Here is a 24,331-nt window from a genome sequence, read left to right on the forward strand (position 1 = left end):
GTTTTTAAAAGATTTTTTATTTATTCATGAGAGAGAGAGAGAGAGAGAGAGAGAGGGAGAGAGGCAGAGACATAGACTCTGGGGAGGGAGAAGCAGGCTCCATGAAGGGAGCCCAATGCAGGACTCGATCCCAGATCCTGGGATCATACCCTGAGCGAAGGCAGACGCTCAACCGCTGAGCCACCCAGGTGTCCCTTTTCCATTTATTTTGAACACAAATGGTTGCATCCACTGTTTTGCATATTGCTTTTTCCCATATAAGTTTAAAAACCTTTCTCATTCTTTTTTACAATTGCATGGTATTTCATTATAAGAGTATGCCATCATTTCTTTAACCATTTCCTACTGATGGACCTTTACAAAAATGTACACATTATCTACCATAAAAATATTGCAATAAAAAACCATTATTGAAAAGCCATTTCTCACATGTACAACTATCTCTCAGATTAAGTCCTGGGAATAAAATTGCGGAGTCAATGGATTTGCCTATTTGTAATTATATAGATACTACCAAATTACCCTTCATGAATCCAGATTACTCTTCCACAGCAGTGTATAAGAATATCTTTTTAAACCATAATTTTTTCCACACAGAATGTTGCCAAACTTTTGGATCTTTGCTCATCTGTACAGAGGGATTGAAGAATTTGGGGACATTATGAACATGAGGGGGTAGTAGCACATAATGGCATCTAAGTATAGTTACCTTTTTTTTTTTTTTTAGTTATTTAGTATTTTTAGTTATGTGTATTAGGGTAAGACTAAGCTGCTGTAACAAAGAGACCTAAAATACAGTAGCCTAAATAAAATAGAAATTAATCTCTCTCTCCTAAGAGCCCAGAGCAAATGCTTGAGGATTAGCAGGGCAGCTCTGGTTTTGAGATCAGCCAGACATTCAAGTTCTTTTTTTCATGCTAGGAAAGTCCCCTCGAGTGTGGTCCTCATCAGTGAGATTGAAGCTGGCTCACGAATACCACATCTATTGAAGAACAAGAGAGTATTGAAAGTAAACAGCTTCCTTATAAAAAATATATCCTGAAAGCTCCATGTATAACTTCTACTTTTATCCCTCTGGCCAAAACTTAGTTACGCAGCCACATTGAAGTACAAGAAAAATTGGAAAAACTTGGGGTTGTATTACCCAAAGAAGACAAATAGGGGGAGAGTTTGCAGTCTCTGCTATATTGAATGAGATTGAGCATCTTTTTGTATGTTTAAGATTCATTTTTTATAAATGGATTCTATAAATCATTTTCTATAATCTATTCATCATCTCTGTCCACTTTTCTTTTGGATTATTAGTCTTGTCCTATCAATTTATAAATACTCCTTATGTATTAGAGAAATTAGCACTTTGTCTGTGATACGCTGCATGCTTTTCTTTTTCTTTTTCTCTTTTTTAAAGATATTATTTATTTATTCATGAGAGACACAGAGAGAAAAGGCAGAGATATAGACAGAGGGAGAAGCAGGCTCCATGCAGGAGAGCCCAGTGCAGGACTAGATCCCAGGACCCTTAGATCACCACCTGAGCCAAAGGCAGATGCTCAACCACTAAGCCACCCAGGTGCCTTGCTGCCTGCTTTTCTTGACCAGTAGACTCAAATTTTATTCTTTGTTGGTTTTTAGTAATCATACGAATTGTCATGTAAAATGAAAATTACTCTAAAGGTCATATCATTTCTCTCTTTAACAGATAACTCCAGCTATAACAAATTATGTAACTGACAAACTAGGGAAAAAGTTTGTAGAGCCTCCACCATTTGATTTGACAAAGAGTTACTTGGACTCAAACTGTACCATTCCTTTAATTTTTGTGTTGTCTCCAGGAGCAGATCCTATGGCCAGTAAGTCCACCTATTGCAAACTTTTAAGAACTTGTAAATAAACCATCTTACTCAATGTCCATTTCTTATATGATTGTAGATCAGTTAGTAAATCTGAGATTTGTAAGGAAAAATAACTGGAATCTCCCAGTTATGTACCTGCACACTGAAACATAAGGCAAATTTTATGATTTTCGAGTAAGCAGTGAAACTGTTTCGTATTCTCTCAGGCCTGCTGAAATTTGCGAATGATAAAGGTATGTCTGGAAATAAATTTCAAGCAATTTCACTGGGACAGGGACAAGGACCAATTGCCAAAAAAATGATTAAAACAGCAATAGAAGAAGGAACTTGGGTGTGCCTACAGAATTGTCACCTCGCCGTCTCCTGGATGCCCATGTTGGAAAAAATATGTGAAGATTTTACCCCCGAAGTCTGTAACTCATCATTTAGGCTTTGGCTGACAAGTTATCCATCTCCGAAAGTATGTTTATTTTGTACAAAGTTCAGTATTCAGTACCTTTAGTTTTCTCTTACGTTATGTATCTTAAACTTTAAATGCTTAATCTTAAGAGGTCTTAAAAAGTACTTCTAGAGTCCTCTTTTATACCTATGTTTAACCCATTAGTATATGCATTTTTAGGACTCATGCTGGTTATCTTGAGTAATGCTCTGTTTATTCTTAGTTTCCAGTAACCATCCTACAGAATGGAGTAAAAATGACTAATGAGCCTCCCACAGGTCTTCGGCTAAATCTCCTTCAATCTTACCTCACTGATCCAATTTCTGATTCTCAGTTTTTTGGTGGATGCCAAGGAAAGGAACTGGTAATGATCAGCCTCTGGAACTTTTAAAATTTGTTCTTACAGTGAGAAAATCTGAGTATAAATATTTAACAATGTTAAACTTTAGGCATTTTCTAAGAAGACATATTGTACCTATATTGTTCATCATTTTCTTCCCAGCAGTTTGTGCTCCACTTCCCACAGAGTGGACATGCAAATAAATATCTGTTGACTGCAAAATGTATCTTAGTTTGTAAACCAAAATCCAATAACAAGTTTGATGAAGACCCAAGAGTAGCAATCTGCTTTCATATCATATATTGATTCTTTCAACAAAATATGTGTTAGGTACTCTCCTAGGTACTAAACGTAAAGCAGTGAGAAGAGAACCACCCCCCCAACCCCCCCCCCCCGCCAAATCTGCCTTCATGGAACTTGAATTCTAGCGATACATATTAATCATACTTTTCAGTGTGCTTATGTGTTTTGCACATGGTGACTTAAGAGTCCAAATAAATAATTAGCACTCCTTTTTCCTGCTGGCATTCTTAAAAAGCAACAAAAAAAAGTCTAAACATAAGGAAACCAGATTATAACCTTAATTACTGATATCAACTAGATTGGAAGATAGTGTTGGTATCTGTGAACAAATGGGGTTCGTATCACTGCGTAGAATTAAACAGATTTATCCACCCTCAGGAACAGAGGAAAACTTTCTTCCCCAAGGAAAACTCACTTCTAAGACAGAGAAGTGAAAAGCTGAGCAAAGTGTATCTGGTCAACTTTTCCCAAATTTATCAACCAGATAGGTTACTTCCTCTCTCTCAATGAATACAAGGATGGAAAATCCAGAAGTATTACATTGAGGTCTCTCCTCACATGGAAGGAACCAAGGGAAATTCATTCCCTGCCCTTACCCCAACACATGCCATGCCCATTTGAGCTAGAAAAAGAACAGTATTGAAAATAAAGAATTGAATTCTTTGGAAGCCAGCTAGTTTCTCTCTGCTTAATAAATACCTTCTGTCTTCCTAGTTCTAAGCGATAATTTTATTTGAAACTATTTGGTGGTGTGGCTGGAAAGAGAGTGGAGAAGGTGGTATGATGTCTGATCCTCATCAAGGGTTTGAGCTCCTACAAGGAATCCCAAGATTTCTCTGATACCCAGGAGAATTTTGGCCCACAAGCACAGATCAAAAATGTGGAGGGAGTATGACCTCCTTAAGAAAACTCCATTGTGTGAAAACATGTGGAAAATACATGTAAATTAGATTATTGCTGTCATTGCCAAAAGGGTTTCCCTATTAAATGTTTCAGCACAGTATATTTAAAATATGATTTAATTTATATACAACATTTCAAGAATATAGTTATTGAGGAAGGCATGGTGTCCTTGCATTTTAGTATTATAGAAATAATTTCTACTCCATCACATGAAGATAGTTGGATGGATTTTTACTGCATTTGGAGCTATGTTTGAAATGATCTAACTTAAACCATCAAGATAGCGTACTTGAAACTTACTGGTTTGGGGGGTGGTCCTCAAAGTGATGAGTGGCCTTCCTACAGAGCACTGACACAGGCTTGGTGAGAGGCCCATCCCATTTGACATACATGGCACACATATGAAAATGCCAGGATGGAGTAAATAAGGGTTTCAAAAATGATCTCCAAATGGAAAGTCATAAAATCAGGAGCTATATATTGGGATTTATTCCTATCTTAATGATTAATTATACTCTCAACACATATAGTCTTAGGCATATGCCAGTGAGTCTACAGGATAACATTTGAATTATTGAAGTTGTTAATACATATGACCAACAATGAAGTATGAGTAGCCAATGCTTTGGCAAATGGTAGTATTGCATTATAACAAAGTTAAATATTGTAGTTTGTCTAGCTTTGGAGATTTAAGTCATAAGATTAATACTTTTTATAGAATGCATTGTTTTAGATAGCATGTCTTTTTTAAATAGAAGTTTACAGAAATATATGATCATATAATCTTATAATTAAAAGAATTGTTGATTCCCTTCATTTTACTGATCAAAATTTTTTCTTGTGTAATTTTTATACTCAAGACATGGGAGAAGTTGCTGTTTGGAGTTTGTTTTTTTCATGCTCTTGTACAAGAGAGAAAGAAATTTGGTCCTCTTGGTTGGAATATTCCATATGGATTTAATGAATCCGACTTACGCATCAGTATCCGACAACTACAGGTAAAATTATAAAGAAATTAACATTGATGGAGGATCACTGTGTGTCAGGCCCTAGGCAACTCCCTTTGCTTAGAATAAACTTAATCCTTGCAATATCACTAGTAGGTGGGTAAATAGTAACTGTGTTTTATGAAGCACTATCTCTGGATTTTTTTCTGCTGCAAGTAATGGAAAACCTGATTCAAAGTATGCTTAAACCATAATGAAACTTATTATCTCACATAAAAAAGGAGGATATAGAGGAAAGACAGGCTCTGGAGTAGTTGATTGAGCAAGTGTTGTCATCAAGGACCCTGGTTCTTTCTCTCTGCAGTGCCTTCCTCAAGTGTTGGCTTTATATAGGTCCTTACTGTACTCTCTTCCTCTGCTCAAAGCTACAGTTTAGCTCTATCAGTCAAAAGAAATAGGCTGCCTACTTTAAGTAGAAAAGGAATTTATTGAAAGAATATTTGGGTAGATCATGGAATCACCAAGATGGCTGGAGAGCCAAGGCACCCAGTCGTATTCAGAACTCTCCATATCTTGGTAAGAGCAGGTCCTCAACCCTGGGCTGAATATTAGACACCACAGCTCACATTGCTGCCACACAGACTCTGGTCTACTGCAGGCCCTCTGATGTCATCAAAAAAGACTTTGCTTTTACACTATACCCCCAGTTCAAAGTCTAGCTCACAGATCCCAGCTTTAATTAAAAAGGAGCTAGGAAAGTGAGTGGCTAAATTTTCCATTTTCTGTAGACTCACACTGTGAGACATTAGATAATCAGCAGCCCCCACAATCCAATCAATCAAATCTGCTCTAAATTCCTGCTAACTCAGACTTTGAAGTAGGCATGTTACTTACATTAATTCTAGTTCTCGCAACAACCCTGTAGGGCTAGTATTATCCCTATTTTTGAGGAAATCAAAGCCAAGAAGTGAGCTTGCCCATTGAGGTAGGATTTGAACTCCAGTCTGTCCAACTCCAATACTTTTCCCATTGTTTCTGTAATATTTAACCAAACACAGTAATCCAGCTGGACAACCACAGAGTATTAGTATATTTCTGTTTCTTTGCTGTGACAAAAGTCTTTGTGACAGGGGGCCTCATAAAGGGAAATGGGAAGTGTTGGTAAAGTCCAATTAGGTGCTATTAGGTTTCACTCAGGAGGGGTTTTAAAAGGCTATGAATATTTAATTATATTTATACCATAATGATAATTTTTATAGAAACTTTTGATATTTTATCAACTCTTTTTCTTTCCTTTAAACATGGCAGAAACCTTAACTAGAACAAACCTGTTAATTTTAACATCCTTGGACAACTGATGAAATTGGTGCTTATAGAATTTTAATTACATGACAAAATGACATTGATTTTAAACATTTTTCAAAGAACAATTTTGTTGGTATAGCCTAAGCTTGGAGAACATTTTGCTAAAATCATCCTACTGCAGATAACCAGTCAACTGAGAATTCTCCACCTTCTGGCCAGGCCCCAGCCTGCAGCCTCTGGTGTCATCAACCCTCCTAGCCCCAACATTAGAGCTGGCAGGCATAGATTAAATCCTCTTTTATATCATCAAGAACTGAGTACTTGACGGAGGGGTCAGTCTTTAAACCATCTTCACCTGGTTATACCAGCAGGCTACCTCTTGCCTCCAGAGAGACAAATCAACGAACTCATGGCTAAGTAGATAGACTAAACCAAGGAATGAGTTGTTAGGCTCTATGTCTTGCAAATGCCACAAATTTAGCATGAATTTCTCTTGGGATCTCTTCCTTCAGTTTTGGGAAGGGGTGAACCGAGTTAAACATTCTTTCCCCCAAAGGTAAGAAAGGGAGAAACTCTCACAAATAACTTATCCCCCTACAAAAGACAACCTTCCCTCTGTTTCCTGCTCCTATCTCTTGATACTTCTCATCTTCCTGAAAACATGGGAATCTCAAACAAAGAATTATATCTTCTTTTAACTTGCCTCTGGATAATTTGGAAGTTTTTTTCTTAACTGTGCATCATTTCTGCTATAATTCTTGCACTATTAGTTAATTTTCAGAAGCAGAAAAAGCTCTCATCCAGTAATTTATACCATCCCAATACACACACTACCCAAAATTCCTGTCTTGGGAAAAAGTAAAGGATCTGGAACTGGGAGAAATAAATTCAAGCCTTCATATCATTTCACATTTCACAGACTCAGCTTCCTACTTCACAGGATTATTGAGAGATGAGGAAGACAATGTAAAAACTATGCAAATAGTAGTTTCTATCACTATTGTAAATGATGTTATATTGTGTGAACCAGGCTTTGGCCGTAAAGTTTGGGATTGCTTTGTTTTTATTACATTGCAAACAGTGCCTTAAACCAGGCACCTTGTTCTCAGCCTTGGTGCTATTGGCATCTGGGGTCAGATAGCTCTTTGTAGGCAGCTGGCCTGTGTACTAGTTAGCAGCATCCAAACTTCTACCCACTCAGTGGTGGCAGCACCCCCAACTACCGATATAAAATGTCCCCAGATATTGCCAAAGGTCCTCTAGGGGACAGAATTGCCCCCAATTAATAACCAGTGCCCTAAGACAAGGTTTATCCAAAGTAATATGAAAAGCCTTGGTAATTTCCATGTAATTTTCACTTGGGCTGCCTTGAAGCAATACATGTTTATTCCCCCTGCTCTAAATTTGGAAGATGCATACAAGCAAAGTAATTTAAAATAAACGCTAACAAGGAAACTGGGTGGTTCATTCAGTAGGTTAAGCATCTGACTCTTGATTTCAGCTGAGGTCGTGATCTCAGGGTGGTGAGATCGAGCCCCATGTTGGGCTCTGCACTGGGCGCGGAGCCTGCTTAAGATCCTCTCTCTGCAGGGGATCCCTGGGTGGCTCAGCAGTTTAGTGCCGCCTTCCACCCAGGGCATGATTCTTGAGTCCCAGGATTGAGTCCCACATTGGGCTCCCTGCATGGAGCCTGCTTCTCTCTCTGCCTGTGTCTGCCTCTCTCTCTCTCTCTCTCTCCCTCGGTCTCTCTCTCTCTCTCCCCCCACCCGTGTCTCTCATGAATAAATAAAATAAATAATAATTATAAATAATAATTATAAACAAATATAATAAATAATAATCATAAATAAATATAATAAATAGTTATAAATAAAAATAAAAAATAAAAAAATAAAAATTATTAAAAAACAAAAAGATTCTCTGCCCCTCCTCCTCATTCTCTCTCTCCAAAAAAAAAAAAAAAAGGTAAAATTAACACTAACAATGCCAGCCTTTCAAAGATAATTTGTGATAATAGTTCTTTCAACCCCACTTCTGTGCATATAGATGATTGACAGATGGGTATTTCATGTCATTTTAAAATAGAAATGAAGTAAAACACTTAAGGTTTTTATCATTTTATTTTTCCTTTGTTTCAGTTATTTATAAATGAATATAATACAGTTCCATTTGAAGCTATCTCGTACCTGACTGGGGAATGCAACTATGGTGGAAGGGTGACAGACGACTGGGATAGACGTCTCCTCTTGACCATGCTGGCCGACTTTTATAACCCACTAATAATTGAAAACCCTCATTACAAGTTTTCTCCCAGTGGACACTATTTTGCACCTCCCAAAGGCACCTATGATGAGTACATTGAGTTCATTAAGGTAACTGAAATCACTGGAAAATAGGGTTAGATCTAAGTGTGATTTATCTAAAACAAACAATGAAATGTTCCCCTGTAATGTAGAGGGCTAGACAAGTAGTATGGTTTCAATCAACTTTCAGTTTCTAGCAGTGACTGAAAATTGGAAGAGTTCGATTCCTCAGTGCTTTATGTTTAGTTGACTTGTAACCCTTTTTGATCTGCATGTGTTTTATACTTTGTGAATTCACATAGCCGGTGAAAATATGATCCTTGCTTCATCTGCTTTCTGGTAGAATCTTCCATTTACTCAACACCCTGAGATATTTGGATTACATGAAAATGTTGATATTTCCAAAGACCTGCAACAAACGAAAATCCTCTTTGAGTCCTTGCTCCTCACGCAGGGAGGCTCCAAAAAGACAGGATCCTCAGGAAGCACTGACCAGATTCTATTAGAAATCACCAAAGATATCCTCAACAAGGTAGTGTCTCGTTTTGAATATGTTGCTCATATTATAAATGAAAATGGTACTGAAATGATAATCCAAAGGCTCCATTTAACAGCACTAGGACCTTCAGTGAGATACTTTGACTTTCAGAGCATTAGTTCCCAACTGTACAAGGTTCTTGGGAACATTTAAGAGATCATGAATTTAAAGTGCTTTGCACGGCACCTGGCGCAATGTCAGTTCTTAGTAGCTACAGTTGTGGATGAGCTGATGAACGTATGACTTATTACTATTTGCAAACAAAGATGATGGGTCTACTTTGTACAAACTGGAGGAAATGGTCTGAACTTGCTGGTTCAAGGAGTGAGTGGTTTTTGATCTCTACCTTAGGGAGCGAGGAAGTACAGGGAGTTAGATCAGCTCTAAATGAGCAACTACAGCTTTTTTTTCCCCTCCATAAAAAAGCCCGAAGTACTTAGCCTACTAGGTAAAGTGGAATAATACTCTTTCTTCTCACCTTTTTTCTGTGTCTTAAATTCAATAAGGAACTACTAAGGGAACTTTTAAAAGATTATGATCACAAGCATAGGTCCTCACAATTTCCCTTCAGGGTATAATGAGCCCCATACTTCAGTGTCAAGTGTTCTGACAGAGCAGAGCCTGCCCCATCCTCCACCTGCCTTGAAAGCCCACTGTCAGCACCACTCCTCTCCTCTCTGCGTTAGAGGGCTTGTCTTACATCCCCTGAAGTAGGGCCTCCCCTCTGTACGCCTGGCTGCAGCTGTTGGAGAAAGAGGGAGCAGTCCTGCCGCCACCCCTGGGTGAAAGCAAGCTAGCCTCCTCCCACCCTGTCCCCTGGACTGATCTTCTGTTCTTTGACTTTTCTCACCTCTGATCCCTTACTGTTTCTGCAGTTTATGTCCAGGAGCAGGGGATGGGGGGAAGATTTGTGCCCTTGCAGAATGGTGGCTCCTACACGGTCCCTAAGAGCAAGTTCCCTAGCAGTGACATTTGGGAATGTATTTGGGGAAAAGGGATTGTGCTAAGCCAAAGGGTCCTCGAGTGACACCACCTACTGTAACTTTACAACAATTCTTTTGCACCACTCGGGGACCATCATCCAAGGACACTCTGGGCAGCTCAGCTTTCTTAGTTTGGGATCTCTTTGGGAAACTTCTTTGCCTCTTTAAGAGTGTGAATTCCAGTGTCTTGAGGCTTGATTATCAGTTCCAAAGTGCCCTTCACTTCTCAAGCATCTCTGAGGTGCCTCATAGAAACCAGACACTTGGTGCCTTCTCCCTCCCTATTCCTTGGAACCCTGCTATGGTCACAACATTAATTATTTGAAAGTGGGGTAAGCTAAGCTATTTGAAGCCAGTTGATAATTGATTGCAAATAAATATAAAACAGTTATGAAATGGCAAGTCAGTTTTATCAATGAACAATAAGATTCAGCTTACAAAAGGAAATTGCACAATGTTTCAGAAATGTGTATCTTCCACAAAGTGCTATATAGTGAAGAGCGTGGGCTTTGCAGTTAGACCTGTGGATTTAAAAGAATCACCTTTTGGCTGTGTGCCTTTGGCAGTTACTCAACCTCTCTGTACAGCTGCCTCTGAACAACACAGTTTTGAACTGCACAGATTCAGGCAGCCCCCGTGGCGCAGCGGTTAGCGCCCCCCTGCAGTCCAGGGCGTGATCCTGGAGACCCTGGATGGAGTCCCACGTTGGGCTTTCTGGGTGGAGCCTGCTTCTCCCTCTGCCTGTGTCTTGGCCTCTCATTCTTTCTGTGTGTCTCTATGAGTAAATAAATGAAATCTTTAAAAAAAAATTATGAACTGCACAGATCCACTTACATATGAATTTTTTGATAAATACAGCACAGTACTGTAAAATGTATTTTCTCTTCCTTAAGATTTTCTTAATAGCATTTTCTTTTATCTAGCTTACTTTATTGTAAATTTACAGTATATTGTACATGTGACATACAAAGTATGTGTTAGTTGACTTGATGTTATTGGCAAGGTTTCTGGTCAATAGTTGGTTATTAGTAGTTAAGGTTTTGGAGGATCGAAGTTATACAAGTATTTTTGACTACGCAGAGGGGGGTTGGCGCCCAAACCCCTGCATTGCTCAAAGGTCCACTGTACTTGAATAACCTCATCTGTAAAATGGAGATGACAGTAGCTTCCTGAGAGTGCATGGTAAGGATTAAGTGAGATGATGTATGGAAAGCTATTAACACAATGCCTAGTCTGTAGTAATTGCCCAGTGTTAGCTGTTAGTGATGTGGTAGCTGAATGAAACGAATTCTTCATTCTGAGAGTAACATGTGTTCTTCAAAATCTATTCTCTTAGCTACCAAATGATTTTGACATTGAAAAAGCACTACTGAAGTTTCCTGTGAGATATGAAGAGAGCATGAATACTGTGTTAGTACAAGAAATGGAAAGATTTAACAAGTAAGGATCTATCTCCCCAGTGGTTCAGAAAACAACCAACCAAAGTTGATTTAAAAAAAAAAGACACACTGGTATTAAATTAAAATTTTAAGAAAAATGATCAAAACCTGCCATTTTCTTAGGATCTACCCCTACTCTTTAAAATGGTATAAATGATGATGATGGAAATGAGATCTGATTTTACTGGTGAAAATATTCATTAATCATAATTCTCACTCATCTGTCACTATTCTCCTCAGGAACTAAAGACCAAATGAGCCAATGACAAGTCTTGACACATACACACTTCCCTTGTCTTCCTGAGTCCAACCTAGATTAATTAAATACCCCATGATAGCGAAAAATTATTTGCTTTGAATGTTTTTATTGAATTTTCTACAATTCCATATTGGCTTAAGGAATGGAAAAGTTATTTTAGTTATGAATTTTCTAAGGTGTTTTCAAGTTTATTTGGGTTTCTAGTCTTGTTAACACATAAAAATAAAACATTTAAAAACACTATGATGCCTTAATTCAGTATTTTTTATACAAAGGCCATATACATTTATATATAATAGCATACTGTCTCTCAGTTGCTTAAGCTTCTAGTCTAAAACCCTCAGCTCAGGTCTATTTGTGGTTTTCTTAGCAGTTTGAGCCTACATGGGAAACAAAGTATGCAAGTGTATCAATGAATATACACTTTATGCTTTAATGCATTATTCCACAAGTCTCAGCCTTTGCATTACACCTTTATAGCTTTTTCCATATTTGCATAACACCCATAACATATTTACCTGATATTTTTCCTAAATGATTCCCTGCTTAAATTAGCCTAGTCTGAAGCCCTAATACTCAGAAAGCAACAATTTCAATATGCTTGTTGAATTATTTTCTATATTATGTAATGATTAAAATGAAAAATGTTCATCCAAGTATCACCTAAAAGTACCTTTCATTCAAGTGGGAGGTGGCTCTATTTGGGGAGACATTCTCATAAAGCTGTGAATGAGATTTCTGCTATTTCTTCTCTGAAAACATAGTATATTGATACATATACCCTCATATATACATTGATGACATAATTCCTTTCCTTGCAGTTTAATTAAAACTATACGCAACACTCTACAGGACCTTGGAAAAGCTATCAAGGGTGTGGTTGTAATGGATTCTGCACTGGAGGCACTCTCTGGCAGTTTGCTTGTTGGAAAGGTTCCAGAAATATGGGCCACACGATCCTACCCAAGCCTTAAGCCCCTAGCAAGTTATATCACAGATTTTCTAGCCCGGTTGAACTTTTTACAGGTAAAAGATTATATATTCTATTGATATATATACATACTTTTATTTTTTTGGTTGACTGGAGAGAGAAACGCTCTGATCACTTGAATGTCTCTGAGTTGAGCAATGTGGTTAGCAGTTTTATGGTAATCTAGCCAAAATTTTAGAATATTGAAAATAGGGGCACTTGGGTTTCCCAGTTGGTTCAGCATGTGCCTTTGGCTCAGGTCATGATCTCAGGGTCCTGGGATCGAGTCCTACATCAAGCTCCCTGCTTAGCAGGGAGTCTGCTTCTCCTTCTCCCTCTGTGATTCCCCTTGCTTGCATTCTCTTTCTCTCAAATAAATAAAATCTTTAAAAGAAAAAAAAAAGAGGGAGGCTCAGCGGTTTAGTGCCTGCCTTCGGCTCAGGGCGTGATCCTGGAGTCCTAGAGATCGAGTCCCACATCAGGCTCCCTGCATGGAGCCTGCTTCTCCCTCTGCCTATGTCTCTGCCTCTCTCTGTGTGTGTCTCTCATGAATAAATAAATAAAATCTTAAATAAATAAATAAATAAATAAATAAATAAATAAATAAATAAATAAATATTGAAAACAACACACATTTCAAAGTACTGAGTAGAAAGTTAAAATTTGGGATCCCTGGGTGGCGCAGCGGTTTGGCGCCTGCCTTTGGCCCAGGGCGCGATCCTGGACACCTGGGATCGAATCCCACGTCGGGCTCCCGGTGCATGGAGCCTGTTTCTCCCTCTACCTGTGTCTCTGCCTCTCTCTCTCTATCTGTGTGACTATCATAAATAAATTAAAAAAAAAAATTTAAAAAAAAAAAAAAAAAAGAAAGTTAAAATTTTACTTTGCTGAAGTCCAAGTAATATGTGACATTTTTTAAGATTCTAGGTTTGTGGCTCTCTGAGTCCGCATACTTGGTCTTGTGATTTTAATACTGGTGGTAAATCACAAAGAGAACCCAAGATTTGGATTTACCAATAATTGACCATTGTCTTAAAATCAAAATCAGTTGCTTCTTATACCATATCTCATAAAACCAGGGAAAAATGCTTTGAAATCTCCACCCCATCCCCACCCCATCCCAAAACACACACATAAAGGATGTTCAGGGCACTGTTTTTCCTCCCCAGTGACTCTGCTTGACCCCACTGTATGGTTAATAATTATGTGGGGTAAGAGGTGGGGAGGGTCCCTAAAATACTTCCTGGAAATTCACATCAGGTATATGACCTTTCTCTGTTCAGTTGCCTTCCTAGTACACAAGAGCTTTATTTTCATGTGGAAGCTAGCCATAAAATAGCCAGTGCTTATAAAGTAGGGAGAGAGAAGCTTTCTCATTCGCCCCTTTTTAATTTTTACCAATCTGATAGTTCAACCATATCTTATTCTTTCAATCTGTTTTTTTTTGAGAGAGAGAGAGAGAGAGAATGTGTGTGTGTGTGTGTGTGTGTGTGTGTGTGTGCGTGCTGAGGGAGAGAATCTCAAGCAGACTCCATACTGAGCACAGAGCCCAACTCAGAGCTTGATCCCACGACCCCGAGATCATGATCTGAGCTAAAATCAAGAGTCAGATGCTTAACTGACTGAGCTACCCAGGTGCTCCATTTTTTTAAAATACCGACCTTATGCTTCTTCTGGTATGTTTGCTTGCCATTTGTATTCCTTCTGTGAATTGCCTCTTTATCTCCTTGGCCCATTTTTCTTCTGGGCTGTTTCTGAAAAATTAATTTATAGGAGATTTTTGTGTAGGTTTTAATTTAACAAACAAAACTATCTAGAATGGGGTTTTCAGTGTTCAGGCTGTAGAAAGTTGCCACTTAACAGTTTTCTCATCCATAAAATGGCCAATTTCCTCATAGGGCAACAGCCCATGGTATGTGGTAAGAATTCAGAAAAATTACTTAATTGTATTCCTAACAATAGTGAATATAAGAGTGTGTTTCTCAGAATTAATGTTGTGTTTTTTTTTATCTTTGCTGATGCAATTCATGAAGCTGAGCATACCTGGGCAAATCCTAGCCACATCTACAATGTCTTCTGAGTTCCTCCTGTGTATACCAGCCTCTTTCCCCACTTTATCAAAAGCATGTGAGCTATGGTTAATCACATCCTCCCCCATGCCATAATCTTCTTCTTCTTTTTTTTTTTTTTACACTTCATTTCCCAAGCTTTTCTGAAACTTTATTGGTGCTCCTTACATTTCCTGTATACTGCTTCATTCCTAAAGGGCCTTGAAGAATTATTACCTTGGTCATTTACAGGGGTCCTGGCATGGTACCTGTCAGGAGAGTCTCCAGGACAAATTCCTTTTGTTGTTAAGTTCACACCAAACTCCCTACTTTCTGAAATTTGAATTTCCCCTTGGAATCATTCTATTCAAATGAGTAAGAAAGATTTTACTCATTATGGAGCACTTTTATCATCCTTCTCCACACACCTTCCTCTGAATGGATCTCTCCTGCATTGTCCCCTTACCCTTAAAGAAGCTGTATAGTTTTCCCCTCGCCTTTCTTTCTCCTGGACTTTGGACCTCACCTTCCAATGCTTTTTAGAGTGAACAAATGAAGCAGATGAGTCATCTGGAGTTTTCTTTCTTTTCCTCTTTTCTCTCTCACCATTCATCCTATTTACCTTCCCTTTCTCCTTCCTATGCTTTTTTTTTTAAGCTTTCTACACACTGGCTCTACTCTCAGGTTAAATCCTGGATCTGACACTTAGTGTCTATGTGACTTTGAGCAAGATGTTATTCATCTTTATGCACGCCAGTTTCCTCATCTGTAAAATGGGAGGAATAACTCATGAGTTATTTTGTGGACTAAATGAGGTGATGCATGTAAAGTGCTTAGCACAGTGCCTGGCACGACTACCTACCCAGTAAATGGTAGCTCATTCAGAAACTCTATACAAGTAGCTGACCCAGACACTCATGACATTCTTGGCTAAGGAAGCTCTGGAATGAGCCAGGGAATTTCCTATACACTTGCCTTCTGGGTTCTCAGAGTTTTCTTGAGCATGGTGCTGGTTCTGTATGGCTTGAGTCCTTGTCAAGCTCCATCTCTTTCTCCACCTCTTCTTTATCTATTTTTTATTTTTAAGATTTATTTATTTGAGATTGAGATTTTAAGATTTATTTATTTATTTATTGAGAGCATGGGAGGGAGTCTTGTAGAAGGAAAGAATCTCAAGCAGATGCCCCACTGAGCAGGAGGTCCCCCCAACGCCTGGCTGTATCTTACAACCCTGAGATCATGATCTGAGCGGAAATCAGGAGTCGGATACTTAACCTGCTGAGCCACCCTGGTGCCCTTCCAACTCTTCTTGATTTGATAATTCATGCTGTTGCAACATCTCTAGCACCAGTCTGTTCTCTTCCACCCAGGAAGCAAAGCTGGCTTCTTCCCACAGTGCACCACTCACTCAGAGACAAAGTTCATTTTATTGATTCATCTGTTCATTCAAGTAACGTGAATTGAATTTAATTCATTCAACACATGAGGGCTCTGTGATATGATGCGTAAGATGTCTAATGGTGGTTGCTTTTGAGTGGGATTAAGTAATATAATCTCCAAATAATTTACCTTTGGCTCTTTGCAGAAGATGTGAATCTTTCTAACTTTGTTTTATTCAGGTTAATGTTAAAATTACTTTGAATTTTCCAAGGAAAGCAACTATAAGGGAAAAGAGGTAGAAGGCCAAGATAGGTTATGTGCTTTGTGTCAGGGAAGGGAATCCTGTGATGGAAAGTGTGGGCAGCACAAAAACTAGAATCAGGAACTGTATATGAGGTGATGCTGTGTGAGTTGGGAAATAAAAATAATGTTTTTTTTTTTTTTTTTTTTTTTTTTTTGCCCTTTACAGGACTGGCATAATTCAGGAAAACCTAATGTGTTTTGGCTCTCAGGATTCTTTTTCACCCAAGCCTTCCTAACTGGAGCTATGCAGAATTATGCCAGAAAATACACTATCCCTATTGATATACTAGGATATGAATTTGAGGTACAGTAACCCCCAAACTCCATAGTATGGCATTTTATCAAAATCATGTATTTAAGCAAGGAAAATATGCAGAGTTCCTGTCTTTATGGTCCATTATAAACTACTTGACTTCTCTCCATTCTTTATGTTTCGTGAAAGTATATAGTATTTGTCTTGCTGTGTCTGATAGGACTTTTATATGTTTCAACTTTCCACTCAGTCTAATGCCACTCTTCCGTTGTCACATAAATTAATACGAGGTACAGTAAAACTTGATAAAATGCTTCAAAAAGAACTGTATTATACATTTTTACATTTACACTTTTACTGACAAATTTATGGTTCTGCAAGTTATGATATAATGGAGTTTCCCTGAACACATTCTGAAAATGGAGCAAATGTTTTCCTTACATGATGAAGTTGTCTGGGGAATAGACCGTTACTAGTGTGTGCCTCTCCCTTCAGGTCATCCCTGCTGATACATCCGAGACTGCTCCAGAAGACGGCGTGTACATCCACGGATTATACCTTGATGGAGCGCGTTGGGACAGAACCAGGTCAGGGCTTGAGACTGTGGAGGCTTCTTTTGTTGTAGCCAAATGGGTAAAGCACTCTGTCCACTGCCGCTCCCCCTGCCCCTCCCGCCCAGTCCACCCCAACAGAAGGCCTCTCCTAGGGAATATGGCAAACAGTAAAAAATATCAGAATTCTTGCCATAAATCATTACTCAGGCTAGGGCAATTGATAAGTGAGTTTTTTAAGGTCCTAAAGAATTTTTAGCTAATATTTTTCAGTGGTCTTACTAGTAGAAAAGTTAGTTGACATTATTTAAGAGTTTTAGGACTCTTACCTTCTGTTTTGTAACATGCAGGAGTGCCTCACTTTTAAACATTTTACGGTTCTAGTAAACTTCCCATTTCTGTTGGTGAATGGAAAACTTTTTCTTATAGTTCGATGACATAATGAATAAATATTTAAAATAAATACTGAATTTCCAGCTTAGGAAACTGAGCATTGCTGTACTTGTTTAAAATACGGAGGGGTGGAGTACCTGGGTGGCACAGTCAGTTACAGAGGACTCTTGGTTTGGGCTTAGGTCTTGATCTCAGGGTGGTGGGATTGGGCCCTGCTGGGCTCTGTGCTCAGCAGGGAGTCTACTGAAGATTCTCTCTCTCTCCCTCTACCCATCCCACTCCTGCTCTCTCTCTCTAAAATAATAGATCTTTAAAAATATATTTAAGGTTAAGAGGGAAGGAGAGAGATTATTTTGCTTGGAACCCTGCTCTTTATCATTCCATTAATAAGCACAATCCTCTATTTCCAGGGTCAGGCTTTGCTCTCAAGGGAGGATTAAAGGCTGAGGCCCAGAGAATCACTTGAGGGGAACATGAAGGAGGCTGTACAGAGATCATTCCAAGACAGGGCTAAGAGGAGATTTAGCTGCACCTAGTTCCTGTGGTTATTTTTTTCTCTCTTCTTCAATCTAAGGGCATTTGTTGGGGCAGCCTGGGTGGCTCAGCAGTTTAGTGCCACCTTTGGCCCAGGGCGTGATCCTGGAGACCCGGGATCAAGTCCCACGTCAGGCTCCCTGCATGGAGCCTGCTTCTCCCTCTGCCTGTGACTCTGCCTTTCTCTCTGTCTCTCATGAATAAATAAATAATAAAAAACAAAATCTTTAAAAAAATGACATTTGTCTTAACTTACCTTTTCTTATATATCTATTCATTCATCTTTTCCTTCCTTCTTCCTCCCACCCTCCCTCCCTCGCTCGTTTTTTCCAACTAATAAACAAATAACATAGCGTAGGGAAAAGAAACCACATTTTCTAGACAGGCAAATATACAGTTGAATCCTGACTCTGGCACTTAAGGATTGTGTTACTGTGAAAACTACTCAACCCCTCTGAGCCTCCACTCTTCATCCATGGAACAGGAATGGGGACAATGTTACAGTGAGGACCAAGTGTGATAGGATAGTGTCGGCCTCATGGATGGTACTTAAAAAGTGACAGGGGTGCCTCGGTGGCTCAGTGGTTAAGCAGCTGCCTTCAGCTCAGGTCATGATCCCAGGATCCTGGGATCAAGCTCCGCATCAGTGGAGAGTCTCTCAGTGGAGAGTCTGCTTCTCCCTTTACCCCTCCCCTCCCCTTGCTCATGAACATGTTCTCTCTCTCTCTCTCAAATAAATAAATAGTGACAGGAATTTATATTTGCCTACTGTTTGCACACATTGCCTTGCCATAATTGTCTTCTGTTTCTTTCAATTATTCATTGCCGTTTCCTTGGCTTTGTTATGTTTTGTTTTATATTTCTTTCTCTGCATATTCTGGTCCTCTTGTATTAAAAGCCAGTATCTAAGTAGCAGTTTCTAGAAGTATATTTCATTTTATTTCTAATAAACATGTCAATTTCTCCTCACAGTGGATTGCTTGCTGAACAACATCCCAAACTTCTATTTGACCTGATGCCCATCATATGGATAAAACCAAGTAAGTATATCTCTAACAAAATTTCCTATGAGTTTTAGGGAGGGTAATGGTAGATATTTTTAATGGCTCCCCCAATTAAGTCTCTGTTCAAACCTATTAAGACTTTGTTCGGGATCCCTGGGTGGCGCAGCAGTTTGGCGCTTGCCTTTGGCCCAGGGCACGATCCTGGAGACCTGGGATCGAATCCCACGTCAGGCTCCCGGTGCATGGAACCTGCTTCTCCCTCTGCCTATGTCTCTGCCTCTCTATCTCTCTGTGACTATCATAAATAAATAAAAAAATTAAAAAAAAAGACTTTGTTCAATTAAACAGTGACTTAATGTTTACATTGGAAATATATTTTTCCCTTGTTTCACGTTGCATTCATATTATTATTCTGGGAATATCATTCTGCCTCTTTTTCCTCTTATCCCATGGGATGCAACATCTTCTCTGCCCCTCCCACACACTTCTACTTTCCCAGAGTCCAGGGCTTCCTGTCAACATTTTGATTCTGAAATGCCTTTGCACACCTCTCAGAAATACACATAGGCTTGACACCATCTCCAGTTAGTGGCTAGAGTCTTCTGGCTACAGGAAACTCCTAGACCCAAGAGCCAGCCAGGTGCCCCAAAGCACAGGTATTGCAAGTCACAGGGAGTGGAGGCCAACTCTCTCCTCCTGGGAAAGCTACTTGCTCCTTCCCTTCTTCTGCTACCATCATTTTTCCACGAGTCTAAACAAATGAGGCTTTTGTTTTTTTCTTTCTTCTCTAGTGTTTTTGTTTTCCAATAACTACTAATGGAAACATTTCCAAATTACCCACAATCACCACCTAATCCATTAAGTATTTTCATTATTAACACACTTCAATTATAATTATGAGAAATATAGCTTTAGTTTAGAAAGACTTCTAATATCTCATATCGGGTCTTTGAAGGATAATATGTAGGTTCTTTCTGTGAGTAGGTGAGAGTTAGTGTGTTTTTCCTAGTAATAAGCTGCTGAAAGCAAATAGTGACTTCTGCTTCTACTGATTTATGCGTTTCTTGTATTCAGGCCCTAAGCATCAGTGTCTTCTCTTTTTATCTCTGCCTCATTTCTGTGCTGTTTTATTCTTTCTTCTTTACTCTTTCTTCCCTACCTTCTCCTCTCCTTCTCTCCCAGATCCTTTTGAATGTTTTCACACCTTCAGGACTCTGTAACAGTAAGTGACAAAGATACTTTATTGATTTCTATGCTCTAGACCAAGAATCGTGCATGATATGAAATCATTTGTTTCACAGCCATAATTATATACCAACTGTAAACAACAATAACAACACTGAAATGTTCAAATATTATAATCATGATCTTAGATTCAGTACTAAAATAGTTATTCCTTTAGTCACAGTGGCTGTTTGTATTTCTTTCTTTTCTAAGCCAAAAAGTCTGAGATTGTGAAGTCAAATGCCTATGTCTGTCCCCTCTACAAGACAAGTGAACGTAAAGGAACTCTTTCCACCACAGGACATTCTACTAACTTTGTCATTGCAATGCTGTTAAAGACGGACCAACCCATTCAACATTGGATCAAGCGTGGGGTTGCCTTACTTTGTCAGTTGGATAACTAAATTGGACAAACAAGAAAAAATCTGAAAGACGTTTCAAAAAAAATCTGTGTTGTCTTCACTTACTTCAAAATATATGTATTATAAAACCAAGTATCTTTGTGTCACTCTTTTTTTTTTTTAAGAGGCTCTATGCCCAATGTGGAGTACAATATAACACTTGAACTCACAACCCTGAGATCAAGCCCTAAGCTAAGATAGAGTTGGTTACCTAAGCGACTGAGCCACCCAGGCACCCCAAGTGTCTTTCTTTTAAATAGTCCACCATTCCTGATGCACCACTCTTGACTAGAATATAGCCCTTCTAGAAAACATGAAAAGAAAAGTTTCTTCAAAGCATATGAAAAACCTTTGAAACTTTCATTTATTTGATCATAGGTGAAAAACAGATTCTGGGAAACTAACCAGATAAAACTTATATCAGAAAATACCTTGTTTTCCCAAGTGTTAAGTCATATCTTAGTTTCAGTAATAGTTGACTTTGCACTCACCTACCAGAGGTGATTCTAAATAAGGAAAATATCAGAACAACTCCAGAAACAAACCTCTTACATCACACTTTTACAGCATTAGCTCCACTTCTCACAGGACCTCTGTGTCAAGGGAGGGGAAACTCAGATAGTACAGTTTCTGTGCAATAAGATGGCTGGGGGCAGGAGCACCTGGGTGGCTCAGTGGTTGAGCGTCTGCCTTTGGCTCAGGTTGTGATCCTGGGGTCCTGGGATCGAGTTCCACATTGGGCTCCCTATGAAGAGCCTGCTTCTCCCTCCACCTATGTATGTCTCTGCCTCTCTCTGTGTGTCTCTCATGAATAAATAAATAAAATATTTTTTTAAAAAAAAAGATGGCTGGGGGCAGGCCTACATACCCATTGATTCCCTGTTTAATGGGAAATGCCAAGCGTCTCTTATTTTAATAGTTAATAGTCTTATTATTTAGCATATATTCATAATATTAGTATAGATGAACAATTCTAAAACATTTCAATGAAACAAAACTATGGTTGAAATTTTATTATCTTGTGTGGAATTAATTTCTTCCTTGAGATTCCCAGGATACTTGAGGCCGCAGCTCTGTAACCTACAAAAAATGTAGGTGCAGCTACCCAGTGAATTAGGACTGTTGGGACAGTTGTTTTGATAAATCGGTCAGAGAAAAAAAATGTTTGGCCTCTCAAGTGGAAAATTGATTCTGTTCTGCAGTGGCTATGTGCGTGAGTCTTAAGACAATGAATTTATTTCACACAGAAAATGCCCCCCTGCAAAAGCATTTTATACCAGGAATAAAATGTTTGGTCCTTTAAATTTGATGAATATAGCAGTGAAGAAAAGAGATCGTGTTTCCAAAGAGAGCTAAACCACATGCAAAAAAAAAAAAAAAAAAAAAAAAAACCACGGAGAATATGCTGCCAGACTGTCTTATGATCAGGTATTTATAGCAAAGCTATTAATGGAATGGTCACTACAGGGGAGTGGAGATTCTAAATATAAATGAAAATTCTGATGTGCTAATCTTTAACAGTGAAAACTTCCGTGCTCTCCTAAAGGATATAACAGAAGGTAAAAGTCTTTGGTATGTGATCAAACCTATTCTATGCTAAAATGGAAAAGTTCTTTTAAAAACCATTGAGATATTGCCTAATAGAATACATTGTTTTTTTACTACCACTACTCCTGTCATATGCTGTATTATGAGAGTGCACATTCCTGTAATATGTTTGTTTTTAGTGTGTACTGTTATTTTCAGCATAAAGATGTCCTTTGGGGTAAGTGCTACATTCACTGAGAAAAAACTCCTAAGCCAAGTCTAAAATAAATCATTATTTTCATAGTTAAAATGACACCTACCTAAGTTTTATATGAAGGTGGTTTTTCTTGAATAGGCTTTAAGTAAATGGCTGCTCATGGAGACTTATAATTTATGTTAAATTTGTGGCGGTTCAGAAAACTATTTTAAATTTATGGGAAAATTTTAATGAGTATTTTTTTCTAAATTTAGCATCTATCAATCCTATCAATTTGTAGTTTTCTGAATTTCACTTGCAATTTTAAGTATTTGATTATCTTGTTTTCACAGCTGGAAAAATATTTTTAATTCATTCTGACTTTAAATCTGTCAGCATTCCACATGGATAATTATACCAGTGATGAAGACACAGATGAGGACTTTGATACCCAGCTCATCATCCAGTGGAGTTTACAGGATGTTCACCGGCCGGGGACTACACAGCAGGCGCCTGCAGATGAGAGGTATTGTATCCCACTGGCGATGTGATGTGAGCATTCAACAGTTGAGACTTGTCATTAGCACGATGCTAGTGTTATGATAAAAACAGGAGAGGAGGTCAAAATCCAAGGAGCTCTCATTTAAATACCTATGAGACTTGATGTCTCACCAGCCAGACAGGAAAATTTGGAAATAATTCAGGATGTAATTAGGGAGTAAACAGTTGAAGGAGTTTGGTAGCAATTCTGGCTTGGGGACTGGCAGGCTGGAAATGAGAAGAAATACATGAGGATATGAATAGAGGACTCGAATGCATCTTGTCTTTGCAGAGCCAAGGGAATGCATACATTCAACCAACACAAAGAGAAAATTATCCTCAACCTCAGTGGGGAGATGAGGTCAGGTCCAGTCTTTATTCAAATCACAAGGAGGAATTATGTAAACTTAAACCCTTTCCAAAGGGTGTGTATGCAGAGTTCTGTAACGACAGCAATAGAAAAGGAACTCATGGGTCCCCCAGTGGTGGAAAAGAATCGCCCTGGAGGTAGAATGTTCACAGCCAGGCACACCTGCTCAAATGGTCTCTGGCTAGCTGATCTACAACCTCATTCCCGCCCCCCCCCCCCGTACCCCCACCTCTGGCTAGTTACTATTGTTTTTCAGCGGTGATAAACCCTGTTTGCTTGGGATGGTGATTTCTATTTGCCTGCTGGAGGTAAAACTGAATAAATATATTTTAACTCCAAGAGATTTTATAATTATAGAGATGTTGACCTAAAACTATAGTTTGTTTGTTTTTTTTTAAGTAACAAACTCATGGACTGATCACTTTGTGCCATCCTATTTAAGCATTTCATAAATATTGACTCATTTAAATTTTAATTCTCATGTAGTAAGTACTATTATCCCCACGTAGAGATGAGGAGACAAGGAAGTGTTACCCAAAGTCACAGGGCTAGTAAGTGAGAGGCAGGCAGTCTGGCTTCAGAGTCTGTGCTCTTTACCACACCACTCTTACACTTTTGTGTTACATTTAGGAATAATCTTTAAAGTTTTATAAAGAAGTTGGGTTTCTTAGATTATGTTATATTAACCTTATGATTAAAATTTTTAAATCCATTCAGTAATTAAGTCTTTATTTTAGGTTGAAAGGCATTAAGATTTTGATGATTGAAATGTTTCAGAGAAATTAAAATTAACTATTGTTACAAATCTCTGTCATTGGACTTGCAAGAGTTATATGGTACTTAGGAAAGCTTGCTGAGTTGGTCAGGCACTTGAAGGAATTAGGAAACACTTCTTGAGACAGGTGGAATAATGCCGGAAGAGCAGTTTCCCTGGAGTGCATTTAGGGTCACACCGTATTTTGGAAGTATTTCCGTGAAGCCTCAGTAACTGCCTCAGTTCATCCTCAGCTAACTACCATTGCCCT

The 24,331-nt window shown here is 38.6% G+C and overlaps 1 protein-coding gene across 1 annotated transcript in view; it reads left to right on the plus strand.

Moving 5' to 3' along the window:
* The window catches only part of DNAH12 (dynein axonemal heavy chain 12), a 211,420-nt gene extending 190,664 nt beyond the window's left edge, over positions 1-20,756 (plus strand). The window contains exons 63-74 of the mRNA XM_055344074.1: positions 1,700-1,850; positions 2,060-2,313; positions 2,516-2,656; positions 4,699-4,836; positions 8,229-8,462; positions 8,737-8,925; positions 11,251-11,354; positions 12,434-12,638; positions 16,480-16,617; positions 17,062-17,153; positions 19,017-19,084; positions 20,486-20,756. Coding sequence (XP_055200049.1) covers positions 1,700-1,850; positions 2,060-2,313; positions 2,516-2,656; positions 4,699-4,836; positions 8,229-8,462; positions 8,737-8,925; positions 11,251-11,354; positions 12,434-12,638; positions 16,480-16,617; positions 17,062-17,153; positions 19,017-19,084; positions 20,486-20,676 — 1,905 coding nt within the window. The 3' untranslated portion in view covers positions 20,677-20,756. The remainder of the gene's footprint in view (positions 1-1,699; positions 1,851-2,059; positions 2,314-2,515; positions 2,657-4,698; positions 4,837-8,228; positions 8,463-8,736; positions 8,926-11,250; positions 11,355-12,433; positions 12,639-16,479; positions 16,618-17,061; positions 17,154-19,016; positions 19,085-20,485) is intronic.
* Positions 20,757-24,331: the final 3,575 nt, after the last annotated feature.

This window comes from Nyctereutes procyonoides, unplaced genomic scaffold (genome assembly GCF_905146905.1).
Source record: "Nyctereutes procyonoides isolate TBG_1078 unplaced genomic scaffold, NYPRO_anot_genome, whole genome shotgun sequence".
NCBI lineage: Eukaryota > Metazoa > Chordata > Mammalia > Carnivora > Canidae > Nyctereutes > Nyctereutes procyonoides.